The sequence below is a fragment of the Mirounga angustirostris genome, unplaced genomic scaffold, assembly GCF_029215605.1.
Source record: "Mirounga angustirostris isolate CCGP_5_RB_7025 unplaced genomic scaffold, mMirAng1.0.hap1 SCAF_9, whole genome shotgun sequence".
Taxonomy (NCBI): Eukaryota; Metazoa; Chordata; class Mammalia; order Carnivora; family Phocidae; genus Mirounga; species Mirounga angustirostris.
The window spans coordinates 26,376,963-26,396,757 of NW_026991717.1; the positions used below are offsets into that span (position 1 = coordinate 26,376,963).

Consider the following 19,795-nt stretch of genomic DNA (forward strand, 5'->3'; position numbering starts at 1 on the left):
TTGTGATCAAAATAATGTGGTCTAAATTATTTTAGTTTGAATTTTCCCTTTTAAAAGGACCGGTACTATTATTCACTATTATTCACTTCAGGTTTTTGAGGAAGATCACCTAATTACACCTCCCAACTTTGCAACCTGATGGCTTGTAACACTAACAATTCAACAGATCTGGGAGTCAGCCCCTGATCAGTAGAAGCATAAAACCCTGAAGTGTACAGAACAGCAGGCTTTGTGAAGGACCAGCGTTTCCCTTCTCAGTAGAGAGACAACCCCAGACGACTGCAGGTCCAACAGAGCCCTCGCCAGAGAGGGTGTTCCATGGATATCTTTGCTGAACACTCCTCTGCACCGACCTGTACCTCTAAGATCTCTTTCAGAAATGAGGTGCATTCATCAGCAGCCATTCAGGATGCTGATAACAGCACTCAAAGCATTTTAAAGGTGTGTTACAAGACAAGACAGGTGGAAAAGGGCTGGGGTAGGAGAATTTCTCCAATTAAAGCCCCCAAACCATAGCCATATCTTCTTAAAGAGGCACAGAGCACATTAACATTTTAAAGATTCTGAGGGATCCCTCAATAGTAATAATTAATAATAGTTCTTGCTTAGCTTTTTTTTTCTTTTTGATCCTTTTTTACAATGTAATAGACAAGATGACTCTTGCATGTACTGTCTACTGACACCATAGGAATCACCTGTAGTGGTTAAGGGAGAGAATCCTGGAGTCTGACTAACTGGATTAAAACCTTTCTTCTGACACTTAAAATGTCATATGACTTTGTACCAGTTATGTAGTTTCTCTGTACCTAATTTTCCTGCTCTGTCAAATGGGACCAATAACATTGCTTATTGTGCTATGGATGTTCTGTAGAACAGGTAAGGTAACCCCATTAGTGGCCTTGCAGAGAACCTGGTACCTGAGTATTCAGCAAATTTCAGCGTTAATGATTATTGTGTTGTTATTAAGTGTTCATGACCCTGTGATATACTTTCCCTTAGTTATTGGAGGTGACCTGGTGACATTTCCTGATCCCTGCAGACCCAGGCTCAGAGACCCTGTTCTACATAGGCAGAAGGTGGGACAAAGGGAGTGAGCATGCTGGTATCCTACACTGAGAGCTGGACCTGTTGGACTGTTGTCTGTTCAGACCTGTGGCCCTAGGGTCAAGCTGCCTTCCAGACCCCCAGGCCTCAGGTTCATCCGGACACTGGCAAATGCCCATTCACTTCTGCCTCTGTACTCACATCTGCCTCCCAGACTTGTGACATCTGTCAGAACCTGGCACTCCTCCAGTGGTGAAGCCTTAGCAACTCTGGGCAGACCATTCCTTTGTCCTAGCAAAGCCATAACAGGATGATTTAGGTTTATAGTCATAATGCTGTTCTGTTGGAAAAAATGGAATCTACTTTCACATACTGTAATGAGGTTGGGTTGACTACAACTCACTTCAGATAGATTATTTAATATTGTGGAAGACAGTGTCTTACGATTAAGGAGCTATAGAACGTGTATATCTAGAAAATTTAGAAATTCACATTTTCAGTACACCTCACTCCTATTGATGCTAGATAATTACAGTTCTTTGGTACTTATATTTCTCTACTTATCTCAATAATGACAAATTCTCCAAGGCCAATTCAATGTGAAACTCAAGAAGCTTTAGCTTTAGAGCTCTACTTGCATAGTCCTCATCCAGACTTGGGGTGGGGTCTTAGAGATTTTATATTTGTCTATTTTATATTCTCTTTCTTAAAGAGAGACTCTGAAAAGGTATAAGCTAATAGGTCTGCAAAATTTAGATCTGCCCCTCTAAATACATTTTAGTTCTGCTTTTCCAGGTGAGAAAAAGAGAAAATTATTTAACGAAGAGTAATCTAGTAACATTAAAAAAAAGGAAAGGGGAAACTTACAGAAAGGACCATTGCAACAGGGTAACCTCTGCAGGCCATAGAAAAGTCCTGGAGATCTTTTTGAGGGATGCTTTTCTTACTAGACCCATTAAAAATACTTAACAATATAGTGCTTTTAGTTTTTTGATACTTTCTTCTTTTCAAACTAGCTTTTTATTCAGCTAACACTTTTAGGAATAGTTACCTGATTTCCTATGTGTTAATCTAATCTTGAATGTAACTCTGCCAGTCACCTATCTGTGAGTCTAAACCAGACATCCGCATACACACATGTACACACATTTTCCTAGGGAAAACAGTGTCAATCAACTTGAAGTCCTGGAAAAAGATGAAAAAAAAAAAGGGGGAAGAAAGAGGGATAACTGGAACCCTGAATTCTTATGGTTCTCTCTAAGCTAATTTACCAGGAAATGTATTGATAATTATTTTCCATCAATTTTTGATATCAAATGTATTGATAATTATTTTCCATAATTTTGCTTTCAGGAATTGAATTCAACCATCCCAGAGAAGGGATGCACTAGATAATTGCTCTTCAGCTCTATACTTATCTAAAATGTATTTAAATGATTATTTCATTCATGCAGCTTCATAATAATTAGCTGAATAGAGAATAATGTTTTTTTGAAAATATAAGCCTTCCTTTAATAATTTAAAAATATTAAAAATATTATTAGAACCTATAAAATATATTGTACATTAGCTAATAATCCAGTTGCCAAATGACCAGTGTCCAGTACAGATCACTAGTGCTCTTGAGAATCACTCAGAATCTAATCACATATTTAAATGCTCATTAAATTGTGTAATTCCAATTACATGCTATAATATTTGACTATTTTTCTGACTTAAAAAAGATGAATACCCAATTAATCAAGTCTTCTTTCTGGGCCACAGAACAATTTTGAACAGGAGATGTTAATCCTTGCTTTAAAATTAGTGTCAAAAATAGTTTTATTATGCAAATATTCGGCAAACATATTTTCCCTTTCATTGGCATGAAAATTCACATTTGAGCCTTATAATTAAATTAACACATCAAAGGAATCATGCACGAAATTATTGTTTCAAGATAAAAAGTGACTGTATGGGCAAGACTGGTGTCATGATGTCAAAAAATTGTAGTTGAACTATAGCCTCTGAACTTCCTTAATACTGTAATGATACGGTTACTTTACATTTTAGATATCATTTAAAAATAGCACATACCAAGGGCAACTCTAGCCGCAGATGCATCATAATTGATCCAGAAGGACACCCATGAGAGAATCGTAATTAATATAGAGGGCATGTAAGTCTGGAGAATGAAGTATCCAATGTTTCTCTTCAACCGAAAGCTCAGTGAGAGCCGAGGATAGGCACCTACGGTAAAGAGACAAAGATTACACTGGAGAAAAGACATAGCAGACAAAGAGTTTGCTTTGACCTCCACTGTTCAACAGCATGCATTTGAAAAGCTCATGAACTGAGAGGTGGCCACTGCAATTTGCTTTTGTCTGCCTAATGGTATTTATGGAAGAATTGGGAGGGGGGTCCATTTTAGTCTGTAAGAGAATATTGAGGATACTCTTCTAAAGCCAAGTGCTCAGCTGAGGACCATCCCTGGGAAAATTTTGGGAAAGTATTTAATTTAGAATACAGAATCATGCCAAGTACCTTGTTCCTTGTTTAATTAAGGACTGTTCTCTTCTCCATTGTAAATAGGGGAGATTTGGCTCAAGGTTTTATTGGGCAAAATGGCTTTTACCATGTTGTCCCTTCCGCCCATCTAGAGCAACACTGTACACAGATATGTGAATTGCTGATCCTCATCTAAGGACACTTCCGGGCTACCCTGAGAGCTGGAGAGGCACAGACACAGGGGCCAGTGTACACTGTGATGATCTACTCTGACCACAGACAAGGCATTAAGGAGAGCCTCAGAGAAGCACCTTGTTCACTTTCTTGTAAATGAATCCCAGTGCTAATCTGATGTGTGCATCTCACTTAGGACACTTTTGGAACCCCACCATCACAAGGTAAGAAAATCGCCCATTGATTATGTCACATTTTGTTTTATATTTGCCTGCTCTGTTTTATTTTGCTTTTCTTAGAGCAAAGCAAGGGTAGTCTCCATTTCTTCCTGTCCACTTCAACTGTCCACTGTATCAGTCCCAAACCTCCCGGCTCCTGATCTAGATTCTAATGAAGCTGCTGGAAGGACAACCAGTGAAAACTCAATGATCTTCTCTAATCACCAACTTCCTTGCCTCTTTCCCTCCCATCATCACTGATGGACGGTGCTCCCTTCCTGAGATCGCTGTACCTTGCTTCTCTTGACCTCCTTCTACTCCAAGACTGACAAGCTACTACTCTCTTCCTGCACCCAAATATATGCATTTTCCAGACTTCATTCCATGTCTTCTGTGTTTGTCCCTACATTCTTTTCTTTAGCCACCTGATTTACTCATATGACTATTAGTTCTATGTCGAAGATGAAGACTTATCTCCAGGGTTCTACTTTGGTATCAACTATTTTCAGTCAGAATTATATAAAGGAGAAAAGAAGCCACCTAAGAGACTTAGCACCTAAAGGCTGACAATCTGTGAAGTTTCTTCCAGTCGTTTTTGTGTGTATGTAGAATTTCTTTTACATAGCTCTGATCAAATGCATATAGCATACTGTCATCAGAGCATAAACATTTTCATACTTATTCAAATTATTTGTAAATACAATTTAAAATTCTTCCAAATTTTCCTTCAAATATATACATATGTACTCTAGTTTATAAATACATTTTCCTGAATGCTACAAATTTAGGTTATTTCCATTTTTACAAAACTATAAATAATATTCTTAAGAATATACTTGAGTAAAGTCCTTTTCTATATTTGGACTTATTTCCTTAGGATGAATATGCCAAAAGAGGAATTGCTGGGCCAATGTTTAGGCTTTTGATACTTATTGCCAAATTACTTTGCCCAAGAATCATGCCAGTATACACATCACTATGAGCACTTTATAGAATTGTCTATCTCACCTTGTAAACATGACAATGTTCCATAATATTTCTTAAAAATAACTTTTGCTAATTTCTTTGGGAAAAATTTTCCTTTCTGATCAATTTCTTTAACTGCATACTTCCTAAATATCTGTTTTTTTCTCTGTATTTAAGCTCATAAATGATCTGATTATACTATTTATTCATTTTTCTCATTTTTTGTTCCTCTTATTGTTTTCACCTATTCATTTAAGTTCTTTTGATACTAATCCTTGTTTGTATTGTCTGCAAGCATTTTCACAGTTGTTTGTTTTAAAACTTGTAATGGATTTGAGTGGGGGACATATAAATACTTAAATTTTTTGTATATAGAATTTATCCATTCTTTTTTCCTTGTTATTTTTAAAACTTGTTTTTAGGCTTAGGTAAGTTCACAATAGAAGTTTAACCACAAACCTACTTTTAAGGTTGGTAATTATTTCAGTGTTCAGTGTGAAGTGTACATGTACACTGATTTTTATTCCCCAAACAGCTAACCAATCCTCCCAACACCATCAGTGGAATAAAATTTCCTTGACATAGGTTTGATAGATTCTATTATTGTTTTATATTACATTTTATGTATATGTGGATCATTGGCATGATGTGCCATTGAGCCAGGTCAGAGCCTCATTGTAGGCTTTCCCATCTCCAAATCCCTGGCCCTATGATCCATCCACACATTCCTGAAGCACAGCATGGACACTCACTGTCAACCCATACTCAAAATCTTCTATGGCTCGCTGCTTTCTATAAAGGTCCAAATATGCATCTGGGAATTTTAGTGTCTCCAAAATGTTTTCCCAAATTAACTTCAGTTTTATTTTCTACTATTTCTCTTCATTAAACAGACCATTTTCTAGCCCAAAGAGTGTCCTCACTGCCTCAAAATAATTGTCCATATTTCCTGCCCCTGCTGATTCACACATACTTTTCCCTCAAGAAATGTCTTTCCTTATCCACACTCCAAAACCTTGGTCAAATGCCACATCTTCCATGAATCCTTTCTTCTTTCCTCCAAATAGTAGTCATTACCTTCTTGAGTCATTTTCTTTTTCATTAAAATTATTATTATTTAACAAGACAAGATCTTCCTTAGTACATTCTACAGTCCCCAAGGCAGAGTTTGTGAAGTGATGTATTTTTCATATACTGTGATGCCTAGGTAAATGTCTAAACTATCATAGGTTATCAACAAATACATCTGTTTGCATGAAAACAGGAGTATTTGGTTTAGTTATGTGATTTTCTAGCAAGTGTAATACTCAAAATATTCAATATCTTTATTGAATCTTAGTTTGAAATCCCACAGCAACTTCAGTATCTTTACTGAAGTAACTTCAATGTTGGATCGTAGTTTGCAATTTCATGACAATCTTATGCTTTACTTATCACTTATCATTTGCTTCTCTTGTTTCAGATATGTCTCACTATATCCACTATACTTACAATAGTTTCTGTATTCATCAGGATAAGCTGACTTATGTTGCAATAACAAAAGCCCCCCCTCCCCCCAGGTCTCTGCAGCTGACAAGAAGGATTTTTTTTTTCTTGTGCTACATATCCACTTATGCTGTATCTGGAGCACTGCTGGATATTGTGGTAGAAGTGCTACACTCAGCTGCCCTCACATTTCCTTGTCTAAAGCAAGTCTTACTGTCAATCCTTATGTCATTGGAGAACAGTTTAGTCCCCTCCCAGGGGAGAGCAGCAGATATTTTTTGAGTAAAAAATTAATCTACCATATTCCTCAACTTTCCATTTTCAAGTCAACTTTCCTAATATTTCCCAAAGTATACCTTCTTCAGGGAAACCATTCCCAACAGAGGCAAATATCAATACTTAAGTAATGAAGTACAATTGAGGCTGTTGGGAATTCTTGTCCCTATAACATGGAGGCTAATGACATGAATGCACAGTCAAACATTTAGAAGATCATTATAGACCTTGAGGAAGGGAATACTAATCTGATTTCAAAAATACCTGAATCTCTGAAAATTTGCCAAGATATAACACAAAACTTAGAATAACACAAAATTCATAATACAGAACTTAGAAAATTAAGAAACATACCATTTTCTTATGTATTTGTCCAGTAAATATATTCTACTTGTCGAAATTGAAGTGCCACTTCAAATCAAAACAAGTATTAGGCACTCACCATATGCCCTATCCATTCTAGTCTCATAATTCAGATGTGGGAATGGTGAATGGAGCAGACAACAAAGATGAAAAAGAAGAGGGTCTACACTCTCAACTAGCTCCAATTAATCCATGTCAGAGAGAGACTCATACAGACTGACCTTGGTAAACAGAGGTAAGAGCCACGCTGGAGATACAAAAATATTTTAGAGCATGAGAGCTGGTGATGCAAGAGAGGTTTCATGGCATCTGAACTGAAATACTATTCCTGGTTGGATAAAATTTTTTTTCAGTCAGGAAAGCCTTCAAGGTAAGACTCAGCTGGGCCAAGTGAAGAAAAGACTTTCAATATGCCATGAGAAAGAGACCTCAGAATGTTAATAAACACAAGAATTCTCAGAGATGTTGAGACATGTTCTAGGCTAAGGCCTTTGCCATTTGATATGCATCCTAAAGAGCACATAAAAGTCTTCTTGTAGCTCTGTTAGACAAAGTCCTTACACTGCAGGGCAAATGCCATAATGTATGCTGTATCTATGGGAAAACTCCCCACATGATCGTAGCTAATGGTTAATAAAGTTGAGAAGTAGTGAGTCAGCTACAGAAAGATACAGCCTTCAAAACAGCAATAGAAGCTTAAAAATTACAACAGAAAGGCACAGAAGCCCTAAAGCCTGTGTGCCAATGCAGATGTGGTCAGGTTCCCAAGTAGGTGCTGAGCCAACAGACAGAGGAACAGTCCCTGAACACAAGTGCATTGTTCCAGTTCAGTGCTTCCTTGGCAAAATTACCTATCAAAGATGCTGATCTCAACCTTTTCTCCCTAGATGCACTAAAAGCTATGCCAAAAACAAGGCTCTGGATATTTAATCTAGCCTAAATTAATATTGCTCTCTAAAGCATTAATATTGCTGAAGAACTCATAAAAAATGTGGACAGAGTATTGTGTCACCTTTGTGGAGGGAGAGAGCCACTCAAATGTGTCCATAAGGTAATAAACTGTTTTAGCAACTGCGGCAGAGCTGACCTATACACATGTGCTTCTCCCTCTTTAAGGTGGCCACTGTGAGAGGTTCTCCCACCATTGCCTAAGAAGCTTTGTGAGCTCTCAGCGATGCTCTTGGGTTTTTGTCGGCATGGCCTGTCTCATCATGCTGGGCTCATTCATTTATAATCTACTTTTCCACATTATAACATAACCTAAAATTCAAAATAGTGTTAGTAATTTTCTTGCTCCCTTTACAAGTCCCCTTAATTATTTTATGTTCAAAAAATCCATGAAGGGAAGGATATATATGAAATAGCATGGAAAGAAAGAAGAAAAACAGGACAGGAGCTCAAAAAGTTGTTTTCAGATTGTTTCAATAGGCAATGATTCTCCTTCTGATTCTCCACAATAAAACCAGAATGTTGTATCACATGACTATGAAGCAAAGAGAAGGGGTGTCTAAAGGATCTAGTTTCAGCCTCATGGTTTCTTCCTTTGGGAACTGACTGTCCTATTAGACCCTCAGTTTTCTTGTGTTGAAATAGGACAAGAATATCACAAGTGAAAAAAAAAAAGATTTTATACTTCATCAGAATTATAGACTATTAACCCGCAAAGGAAATCACCAAGCAAATAAAAAGACAACCTGCAGGGGCGCCTGGATGGCTCAGTCGTTAAGCATCTGCTTTCGGCAGGTCATGATCCCAGCGTCCTGGGATCCAGCCCGGCATCGGGCTCCCTGTTCCGAGGGAAGCCTGTTTCTCCCTCTCCTACTCCCCCTGCTTGTGTTCCCTCTCTCGCTGTGTCTCTCTCTGTCAAATAAATAAATAAAAATCTTAAAAAAAAAGACAACCCGCAGAAAGGAAGAAAATATTTGCAAATCATATATCTGATATGGATCTTGTATCTAGACTATATAAAAAAGGTTTACAAAAAAACACAACCCAATTTAAAAATGGACAAAGGACTTGAATAGACATTTCTCCAAAGAAGAAAGTGTCCAATAAGAACATAAAAACATGCTCAACATTATTACTTATTAGGGGAAATGCAAATCAAAACCACAATGAGATACCACTTCATACTCACTAGGATGACTACAATGAAAAAAGATAGATATAGAAATACTATACTATTTGGCGATTCCACTACTCGGTATTTACCCAATACTAATAATACTAATAATATAAAAATACTAATTCAAAAAGATATATGAACCCCTGTGCAACATTGTTTACAATAACCAAGAAGTGACCTAAGTGTCCATTGATAGTTGAATGGATAAAGAAGATGTGGCTTAACACACACACACACACACACACACAGGAATATTACTCAACAATAAAAAAGAATAAGATCTTGCCATTTATGACAACATGGATGGACTTAGATAATATTATACTAAGTAAAAATAAGTCAGACAGAGAAAGACAAATACTGTATGATTTCACTTATATGTGGTATCTAAAAAAACCAAAAAAATGAATAAACAAATAAACAAACAATGCAGAAACAGATCCATAAACACAGAGAACAAGCTGGTGGTTGCCAGAGGGGAAAAGTGTGGTGAATGGGCAAAATGGGTGAAGGGGAGTGGGAGATACAGGCTCCCACTATGGAATGAATAAATAATGGAGATGAAAGGTTCAGCATAGGGAATATAGTCAATGGTATTGAAACAGTTGTATGGTGATAAATGGTAGCTACACATTTAGTGATCACAGTATAATGTACTGAGCTGTGGAATCACTATGTTGTACACCTGAAACTAATATAAAATTGTGTGACAACTATATTTCAATTTAAGAAAAGACAATAGCAAATGTTGGTGAGGATGTGGAGAAATTAGAACCTTCATGTGCTTCTTGTGGGAATGTTAAATGGTGCCATCACTTTGGAAAACAGTATGGCAGTTCTTCAAAAGCGTTAAATATAGTTAGTTACCAAATGACCCAACAATTCCAATCCTACGTACATGCCTATGAGAAATGAAAATATATCTACAGAAAAACTTGTACATGAATGTTCAGAGCAGCCTTATTCCTAATACCCAAAAGGTGGAAACAGCCCAACGTTCATCAACTGATGAGTAGTTAAATGAAATATGATATATTCATACAATGGAATGCTATTCAGCAATAAAAAGAAATGAGGTATTGATATATGCTGCAACATGGATGAACCTTGAAAACACCATGTTAAGTGAAAGAAGCCAGTCACAAAAGGACCATATACTGTACGATTCTACTTATATAAAGTACACAGAAAAGGCAAATACATAGAAGCAGAAATTAGATTAGTGATTGCCCAGGATTAGGAAAATTGAGTTGGGGGAAATGGGGGGTGCCTGCTAATGGGTACAGGGTTTCTTTTTGAGTTGATAAAAATATTCTGAAAGTGAATACAGTCATGATTATACAGCTACGGAAATACATTAAAACCACTGAATTGTATAATTTAAATGGGTGAACTGTATGGAATCTAAATTGTATTTTGATAAATCTATTATAGAGAAAAAAAGAATACCTACTATTGTATTTTGCTGGAAATTAAATAGCTTAATTTATATCAAGTAACAAGCATACTATCTGGCCCCAAATACACATTCGATAAATACAAGTTGCTTCTTTCTTTCCTTTTCTTCCTCTATGATGCCTTCCGTGTTCAGGATTCTATAATCTAAGAGGTTTTACCATTGAGCATTTTAAAAAAAATTGTGCTAGAGGTTTAAAAAGTAATTCCAAAAGATAAAGGTAGTCGAGAATTACTTTTGCAGAGGAGATGTGGGGCAATGAATTTCTGAAGAAATCTGGCTTCTGTAGTGAGACATATTTCATAGGTCAGGAGCCCTTAAAGGAAAATGATTTCATAGCAACAGTTGTGATAGCTAAACTCTCATTTAGCACTGAGAGTAAGCTTGCTCTGGGCCCACCATTTTGGATTGAAGAATTAGCACTTGGCTAGGAAATACGGATGAATTGTCTCTTAGGATCCTTCTAACAAAAGTCAATGGGGGAAAAAAGAATGGGAATTTGTCTCTAGAATTTAAGATTAAATTATATTATAAATAAGATAGAGATGAAGATTCCTTTTAACATTTCATATAATACTTTTTCTAGACCTATAGTAGATGTTATTTATAGACCCAATGGACAATTATTTGATCACAGGGCTTTAGTTTACTAAAGCATGGAGTTCACAAATGGGCTTTAGAGAAAATTAAATGAATGTATTAATGGTGTGACATGCAGACTTTAAAAACACTTGCAATTTGTCATAATCATAAATGAAAAGCAAAATAGTATTTTGAAAATTGATTTTTGAAAAATAGAAAATTCACATATCTTAACAGAAATGTTTCATTATCATTCATTTTGGTATACTTCTTTTTCTTTCTTCTAATCTTGGCAGAAGTATTTTGAAATAAAGCCAGAAGATATCAGTCCAAATGTACTCCAGAAAAAAAAAAAAAGGGAAGAGAAATAAAAACACCACATAATTAAAGAAGCATATTAAATAATCTGTTTTTCATGTATCTAGCAAAAACTTCAGTCTTTTAGCTCACACAAAACTAAAAAGTTAGGAGTAAATTTCAGATTTGGCAAAAACAAAAAATACATCCCAAATTTTGCTGGTCAGCAGAATATGCATTCAAGACCAATACAAAAGATGAATCCTCAATCTGGTGATCCTGTGTCCAGAGTGATATTTAAGGAGCTCTTTGATTATTAGCTAGATATATTTATTGAAATGAATTTAATGCAGTATTTCTTTTAACCTGACTCCCTTACCAACTGCTATTCAGGTGCTTTGCTTGTTTTTGTTTTTTTTTTTTTTCACAGCTTTTTATTGTTACAACCAAAGACTTAGATCTCCTTTGAGCTTTACAACACTTGGGATAAGTGTTTCCTCTATATAATGTTATTGGAAAAATACAGAATTATATTTTGAAAATGTGAATGCAAAATGTATTCTATTTTTTTTTCTTTTTTACTCTCATGTATTAATAGACCAAATTAAGTAAGAATTAAATATTGAAACAAGTGTACTTTTTTTCTAAAAAAATAAAGAGGAGTAGAAAAAAAACTAATGGTGTTTGAGTATTATAGAATAGGTAACACTTTCACTGGAAACAACTTGAAAATGGACAAAATTTAAATACATCTCCCTGAAGACACTGGAGAAATAGCAAGCCAGTAAAAATCTGGGCCAAGATCTGGGAGAAAAAAGAAACAGAGAAGTGAGCCACATTTCAGGTAGCTGAAACATATACTTTCTAGAAGGAAAAGATGAGAGGTTAAGTAGGACATTTGACAGATTCATGGACTAAAAGAGCAGACACTAGGGACAGAGCACATCAAGTAGGGATTCCAAAGAGCTCTGTCCAAGAAGTAAAGATAAACCAGAAGGATTAACACATATATAAGGACTGGATCTGAACTCAGAATTACCTGTCATGGATTGCTAATACCTCTAGCTGCCTGACAGAGCTAAGCATAGTAGATCCTCTCTGAGGAAAGAAGACATTATCATACACTTCGAATTATGTCCACAATTTCCCCATGGATAATAATAGCAGATTAAACACATACAAAGAGAAAACTGTTGGACTGAAAGATAAGTCAGAAGAAAACTCCAGAGTGAAGCAGGAAGAGAAAATAAAATGAAAATTTCAAAAGGGAAAGTGAGATATACAGAAGATATAGTGGGAAGATCCAATGTTAGAATTGTAAAATTGGAATTAAAATTGGAATCCTAGAATAAAAAAGGGGGAGAGAATAGAGCAAAGGCAACGATGGCTGAGAATGCTCCAAAAGTACTAGAAGACCTCAAGCCAAAGATTCAGGAAGATCTACAAACTCCAGTTACAGAGAAAACCATATCTTGTTATATCATAAATATCAATGAAATAAAAAAAAAGAAAAAATAATAAAAAATTCCTAGAGGGGGAAGAAAAAACAGATTAATCTCAAAGCACCAATTAGATCAACAAGGGTCTTCTCAATAGAAAGAATGGAAGCCAGATACAATGAAATATCTTCAAGTGGAAAAGAAAAAAAAATGCCAACGTAAATTTCTAGAACCATCATACAAGAATATATGACATAAGGTCATAAACAGTTAAAAAAAAAAAAACTAGAAGAAATTTGTGACCAGGAGACTCAGGCTAAAGAAAATATTTTTAAAATGTTTTTTAGGAAAAACAAATATTTCTTTGGGCAGAAGGAAACATTCACAGATAGTGACTTGGAGATAAAAGAAAGAATGAATAGCAAAGAAAAGAGGACATTTATAATTATATCTAAGTGAACATTTAACAACAATAAAAGTATCATACAGGGTTGTAAATATGTATAAAATTGTAATGACAATATAATGACAATAGCATATATAAGTCAGAATGAGAAAATGGCAATTTAAGATGCACAAAGGTCTCTGCAGTGTTTGGGAAGAGATAAAAAGACCATTCCAGATAAATTATCAGAAGTAATAAATACTTTAGCGAGGTTGTTCAATCATAAATCATTGTGTTCTTATATATTAGCAACAAACAAGAAATAATGTTAAAAATTTTTACCATCTATAATCACACCAGAAAATATCAAACATTTAGAGAAGTTTAACAAAGATGTGCAAGATTTCTATACAGAAAACCCTAAAAGGTTATTACTACAAATTAAAGAAGACCTATATAAATGGAGATAAAATATATCAGATTGGAAAAATTATAATAATGTGCCTTTTCCCCAAATTAACTAAGGCATTCCTAATAAAGAGACAAACCATTTTCTAGGTGAAAATTAATGATCTGATTATAAAAGTTATAAGGAAATAAAGGACCCAAAATAATCAAGTCAATAGTAAATATTAATAGTAAATAGTAAAGTAGTAAATAGTAAATAGTAAAGTCGATAGTAAATAGTAAATGAATTAGAGCAGACACTTCATCTACTTATCATGAGATAAGGGGTATAAAGATGGATAAATAAATACATGGTACAGAATATAAAGTCCAAAAGCAGATCTGTGCACATACAAAAAAATTTATGACAAATGTGTTGCTGCAAAGCAATGGTGTTATAGAAAATAATAAAACCTGACCCATCCTTCACACCACTCACAAAAGTCAGGTGGACTGTAGGTCTCAATGTAAAAAAGTACATTTTTGTAACATACTGTAATGTATAACAAGCTTGCACCTAAAATGTATAAATAATTCAAATAAATTAATGACAGATAATTAACAAAAAAGACTTGTACAAGTAGTTCACAAAAGAGGATCTCCAAATAACCAATAAGGAAAGGTGCTCCTTCTCACTAGTACTCAGAAAATGGAAGTTAAAACCAAAAAATATCACCTAACACCCAGGAGTGACTTCCATGTGAAATGCTAGCAAGGTTGTGGGGCAAAAGGAACCCTCATGCATTACTGGTATGAATGTGAATTGGTAAAACCACTTTGGAAAACAACTTGGCATAATCATTAAGCTTGAACATTCACAATTACACCTGCAGGTATACACTCAACATTTGCGTGTGCATATATTCACAAACAAGTACAACAATGTTCATAGTAGCATTAGTCATAAATCTACATCTGCAGTACAGTGGATAAACAAATGTGGTATACTTGCATAGTAGTGTAGCAATGAAAATAAATAAACGACAGTGACAGGGACGGATTTCATAAGCATAATGTTCAGTTAAAGAAGATAGTCACAAATTAATTAAAACTCTATTATCCCATTAAATAAGGTTTAAAAACACAAAATTATACTGTGACAAGATAGTCGTTTCCTTTGAGAAGGAGGGAGGTGAGGAAATTAGGAGAAGTCATTGTGAGGATTTTGTGGTTCTACTTTTTGACCTAATTGCAGTTATAAGATTATTCACTTTCTGATAATTCTCTTAGCTCTACATTTATATTTTAAGTAATATTCTATATGTGCTCATACAGAAAAGTTTTAAAAGTTATCATTAAAGTAAAAAAGAAATAACAATCTATGCTTCTGTATAAAAAAATAAAGCATGAGAAAAATTCTAACCATTCCTAGGAATGTTTTGCTTAATTGGAGTCTCTTAGACGTCTTTAAAACTGGAGTTTGACAATTTACTTAAAATTCTCACATTTTTTTTTTTAATGAATTGGGATCTATTTTCTTTAAGGACATTCAGCCAGATATTTTTGGCACATCCCAAATACTTCAGTAACACATGTGTATTTATTTTGTTTGAACAGAAATTGGATTAAAAAAATGAAAATCTTTTCTTCATTGAAATTCCTGCTTGAGTCACTGGTTTAATTTCAGTAATTAGATTATGATGATATAACATTTGCTTTGTTAAATATTTTTGAGAGAATTTTCCTAGATCCCAACTTTTAAATGATTAAGGATTATCAATTTAGGGCAGGTTTAAAAGTTAAGTTCAGTAAAAATTTCTTACATTATTCCCAAATGCTTATATAGAAGGCCGATATCTTTTCAGATTTCAATAAAAAAAAATTCAAAGACTAATATAAGTTTCTACTTATTTTAAAAATACATTTTCAGTATTTCCCGAAATTCTACCATAGATCCCTTCTGGGTCTTACAGAAGTAGATGACACATTAAATAGAAATACACTGACTATAGTAAATACATTTTTTATTTTAATGGTTAAAGCAGAAAGAAAATGCCATGTAATCTCATATCTAGGTAACAAGTTGCAGGAGGGAGAGGATCCCCCCTCCTTGCATTGTTTCTCTTTGTCCCTCTGTATCCCTTTTAATTCGGCCTCCTTTTTCTTAGAAAGCCTTACTCATGCATGTTTTCAGGTTTGGCTTCATCCTATAGATTGTAGGTGCCAAAGAATAATCTGAGTACTCATTTTATAAACTCATTCATTAAAAAGTATGAGATCTTGTCATTTGCGACAACTTGGATGGACCTAGAGGATATAATTCTAAGTGAGGTAAGTCAGATGGAGAAAAACAAATACCATATGATTCACTTATATGTGGAATCTAAAAACAAAACAAATGAACAAACGAACAATGCAGAAACAGACACATTAAGTACAGAGAACAAACTAATGGTTGCCAGAGGAGAAGGGGGTAGGGGATGCACAAAATGGCTGAAGGAGAGTGGGAGGTACAAACTTCCAGTTATGGAGTAAATAAGTCACAGGGATGAAAGATACAGCACAGGGAATATAGTCAATAGTATTATAATAGCATTGTATGATGACAGATGGCAGCTACACTTATGGTGAGCATAGCATAATGTAGAGCAAGTTGTCAAGTCATTATGTTGTACATCTGAAACTAATGTGACAATGTGTGTCAACTATACTTTAACAAAAATTTAAATATAATTCTGGATCAAGAAGGACTATTTATCATGGATCCAGGACTTTCTAAGAAATCCAGTAGATTGAAATAGTGGATGACATATGATGAGCCTAATGAGAATAATTTATTTTCTTTTTTCTCTTTTCTGACTTTCAAGAACAATCTATATTTGGGGTTTGGGCATTTTGTGAAAATCTTGAGCACCTGGCTATGAACCAATAAATTAATTCAAAAGATCATCATTGCTTGCCTGACATATAAGAGAATGAGGGTAACAACATTTGACAGAAATTAATAATGTTTGACAGTTAATAAAGGAATGATACAGTCAATGTGTGAGTCAAAGTTTTCCAAAGGAAAGAGATAACTGTACCTTCTCAAGGAAAGCCAAGTGGAGGTGTTTGAACTGTCCACTGAAAATGTACTGGATTTGGACAGGAAAAACAGGAAGAAAATATATCAAGTGGGGGCTGTAACAGAACAAAAGTCTTTGGGCAGAATGTGGGAGCATATGCTTGGAGGAGAGAAAAAGAGTTAGATGCAACAACTATCATGAAGCCTCCATGCTGGGGACTTTTGTGATCTAAACTGAGGAGGACAGGTTGGTGCTACACCTGGAAACAAGGTGAAGGAGCCTGAATCCCATGCTGCAAAGGCCAGTCATCAAAGTGTCTGGATCTGGGTAACGGCTTCATGAAAACGGTATTGCTCAGCTACTAATATGGCAGCAAAGTGCAGGAAAGCAGAGGCACATTCTTGACACCAAAGATTTCTGGGTGTTGGATGAAACAATTTTAGGGCCTTGGATTAGGAATTTGGTGGCCTCCAATCCCAATATGTTTTTAGAGACCTGCATAAAACACTGTTCATTAGGAACAAACGGCCCATTAGTGTACAGGCATATCAAAGAGAGAGTGGCATAGACTCTAAAGGTGGGCACTGTGGACATTATTTGTCATCCCAACTATGTACTTGCCCGTTTTGTAAGAACCCTTATAACATTAACATGTAGAAGTGTGGAAAATGATCATTTAAAATAAAGCATAAAAGACTAGTTTTTAAAATCATTGTCAAAAAATGTATTGGGGTTCCCATTTCTTAGGGAACTTGGGGATTAATCAGGATTCTTTCTAGCTTTACTATGCAAATTTGGTGAAATTATTATTATTCTTGAACATCGGTTTTCCTAAACTTTAACTTGGGCTAATTTATTTGTCCACTACCAGCCTCCAATGGACATTAGTGAAAAATGTTTAAAACAAGGTATTATAAATTATAATATAGCATGCTGCTGTGGTTAGAAGTTATAGTAATGCAGTCTTACTTCATTTTCTCTCAGGTTTAAAGGGGTTGATTTTTCCCAAAAACCATGTGTTGAATCATGGTAGGAACTGAATAATTACTTGTTGATATGATCTTAGTCATTTCTTTATTGTCTTTAAAACACACTTATGGAACACAGCTCCCTCTTTCTAGGTAAAAGTGTACTCCATTTCCTCCCAGGTACAATGGGGTTTTATGTGGATTTTAAAAAAATACATATTTTAGTACATTAAATATTTGAATATATAATATTATTAATTTTTAATAAAATCTCTTTTACAGAAATTATTCAATTACACTTCACTACATACTTAGTAACGATTGTCAGATTTTCTTTCCTCAATTCAATAACCATTCAGTTTTCAAACTGCTGAGTGGGTTAGGCACTGGGATACAGATATGAATCCAAGACAACCCCTACTCTTAAAACCCTCCAATAAGCCATTAGGAGCCCAATAGTCCAGGAGAACAATGTCATAAGTTTCCTAATATGCAAAGATTTGGTCAGCTGCTAGAGTATCTATTCTCAGACCCCTCAGAATATGCCTCATTCCTGACCCCACATATTTTAGTTAATGAGAGCTAATCAGTGCTTAATGTAGGTACTATTCTAGGCTTTTTGTTTATACTAACTCATACAATCCTCTCAAAAACCAACCAAATAGATATTATTAGTATCTCTTTTTTTCAAAGTGGTTAAATAACTTGCCCTGGGTCACACTGCTAGACAGTTTCAGCTGGGACTTAGGTTCCAACAGTCTGGCTCCACCGTCTGTGTTTTTAAACTCTGTACATACTGATTCCCATTAAACACTCCTTTACTAATAGACTATGTGACATCATAGGGGGAACATCATTGAAACATGAAGGGCCAATGAGAAATCCCAGGGGACCAGACACTCCTTGTTTCTCTCCTTGATGCCATGCCCAGCCCCACACCTAGTTCATGCCAATTGCTGAGTGAATGTTCATAACTTGGTTTTATGTGTGTTCCCTTCCCTGTAGCCTGCAACCCCATGTTACCCTGGGGATGGACTAACATAGCTGCCTGTGGGAAATCCCAGCAAGGGGCTTTCTACAAGGTCCCCAGTGAGCAGGACAAGGGCAAGGAGGGTAAAGCACAAACTTTCATGAACATCTCCTGAAATTTTGTACTGTATATGCCTTGCTTGCTTCCCAAAACCAGGCTTGCTTCCGCACATTGTCCTGCAGACTCTTGTGGCTGACCCATGTTTACCAACAGGCTGAAGTACAAGTGGAAAAAATCACATTAAATCCTCCATCATGGACTCTGCCTGGTCCAAATAAACCTCCAGAGCATTTGTTCTTAATTAACCCCTTTTTTGAGAATTCTATCAGGCTACAGAATTCTTCAATCCAGTCAACTGATCAAAATCTCATTAATTCAGAACACTTGTGGAAAGGAAAACAGATTAGTGTAATATTTAATTTTAAAATAAATTTTAAACAATGAGGCTTATGCCACTTTTTATGAATAGGCCAATTAGAATAATATTAAACTACAAGTTCTTTAAAAAAAGTTACTATTGAAGTATAGTTGACATACACTATAAAGTGACATACACTACAAACCTCTTTGAAGGTTGGAGGTTTGTAACTGACTGATATGGAACTCTTGGCTTATATCTTGCCAGAACTTGGTAGGTGGTAGGAAGAAGACATTGCACTACATTCTGACGGGCTGATGACTCTATGCACAGTTTAAATATTATCCCCCACATCTGTAGTATCTATTTTTTCCAGATGTGTTTGGGATATTTTCTACCATATAAATACTTCAAAGAAAGACAAAGATTGTACTTAGAAAACAGTTGCCCCTGAGTGGTTCTGTGATAGAGGATTCAGGAAGGCCATTCTAAGCGGTTGCATTTTCCTATGGAAGCACTGCATCCTCCACACACACCTCATCCAGCTTTCTGATGAGGCTGCATGAAAATGCAGTAAGGGATCCTCATGGCAGCACACTAATGGCCACAACAGCGACTTTCAAGACCAAGGCAGGCCATGGGCATTTAATTCCACTGAGAGAAAACTACCCTTGTGTTCTGGCAGACCTT

General features: G+C 35.4%; 1 protein-coding gene across 2 annotated transcripts in view; it reads right to left on the reverse strand.

The window, feature by feature from the left end:
- The window catches only part of GABRB3 (gamma-aminobutyric acid type A receptor subunit beta3), a 228,883-nt gene that overhangs the window by 12,522 nt on the left and 196,566 nt on the right, over nucleotides 1-19,795 (reverse strand). For both annotated transcript variants that reach the window (XM_045901866.1, XM_045901867.1), the window contains exon 7: nucleotides 3,121-3,273. In XM_045901866.1, the coding sequence (XP_045757822.1) occupies nucleotides 3,121-3,273 (153 nt within the window). The remainder of the gene's footprint in view (nucleotides 1-3,120; nucleotides 3,274-19,795) is intronic.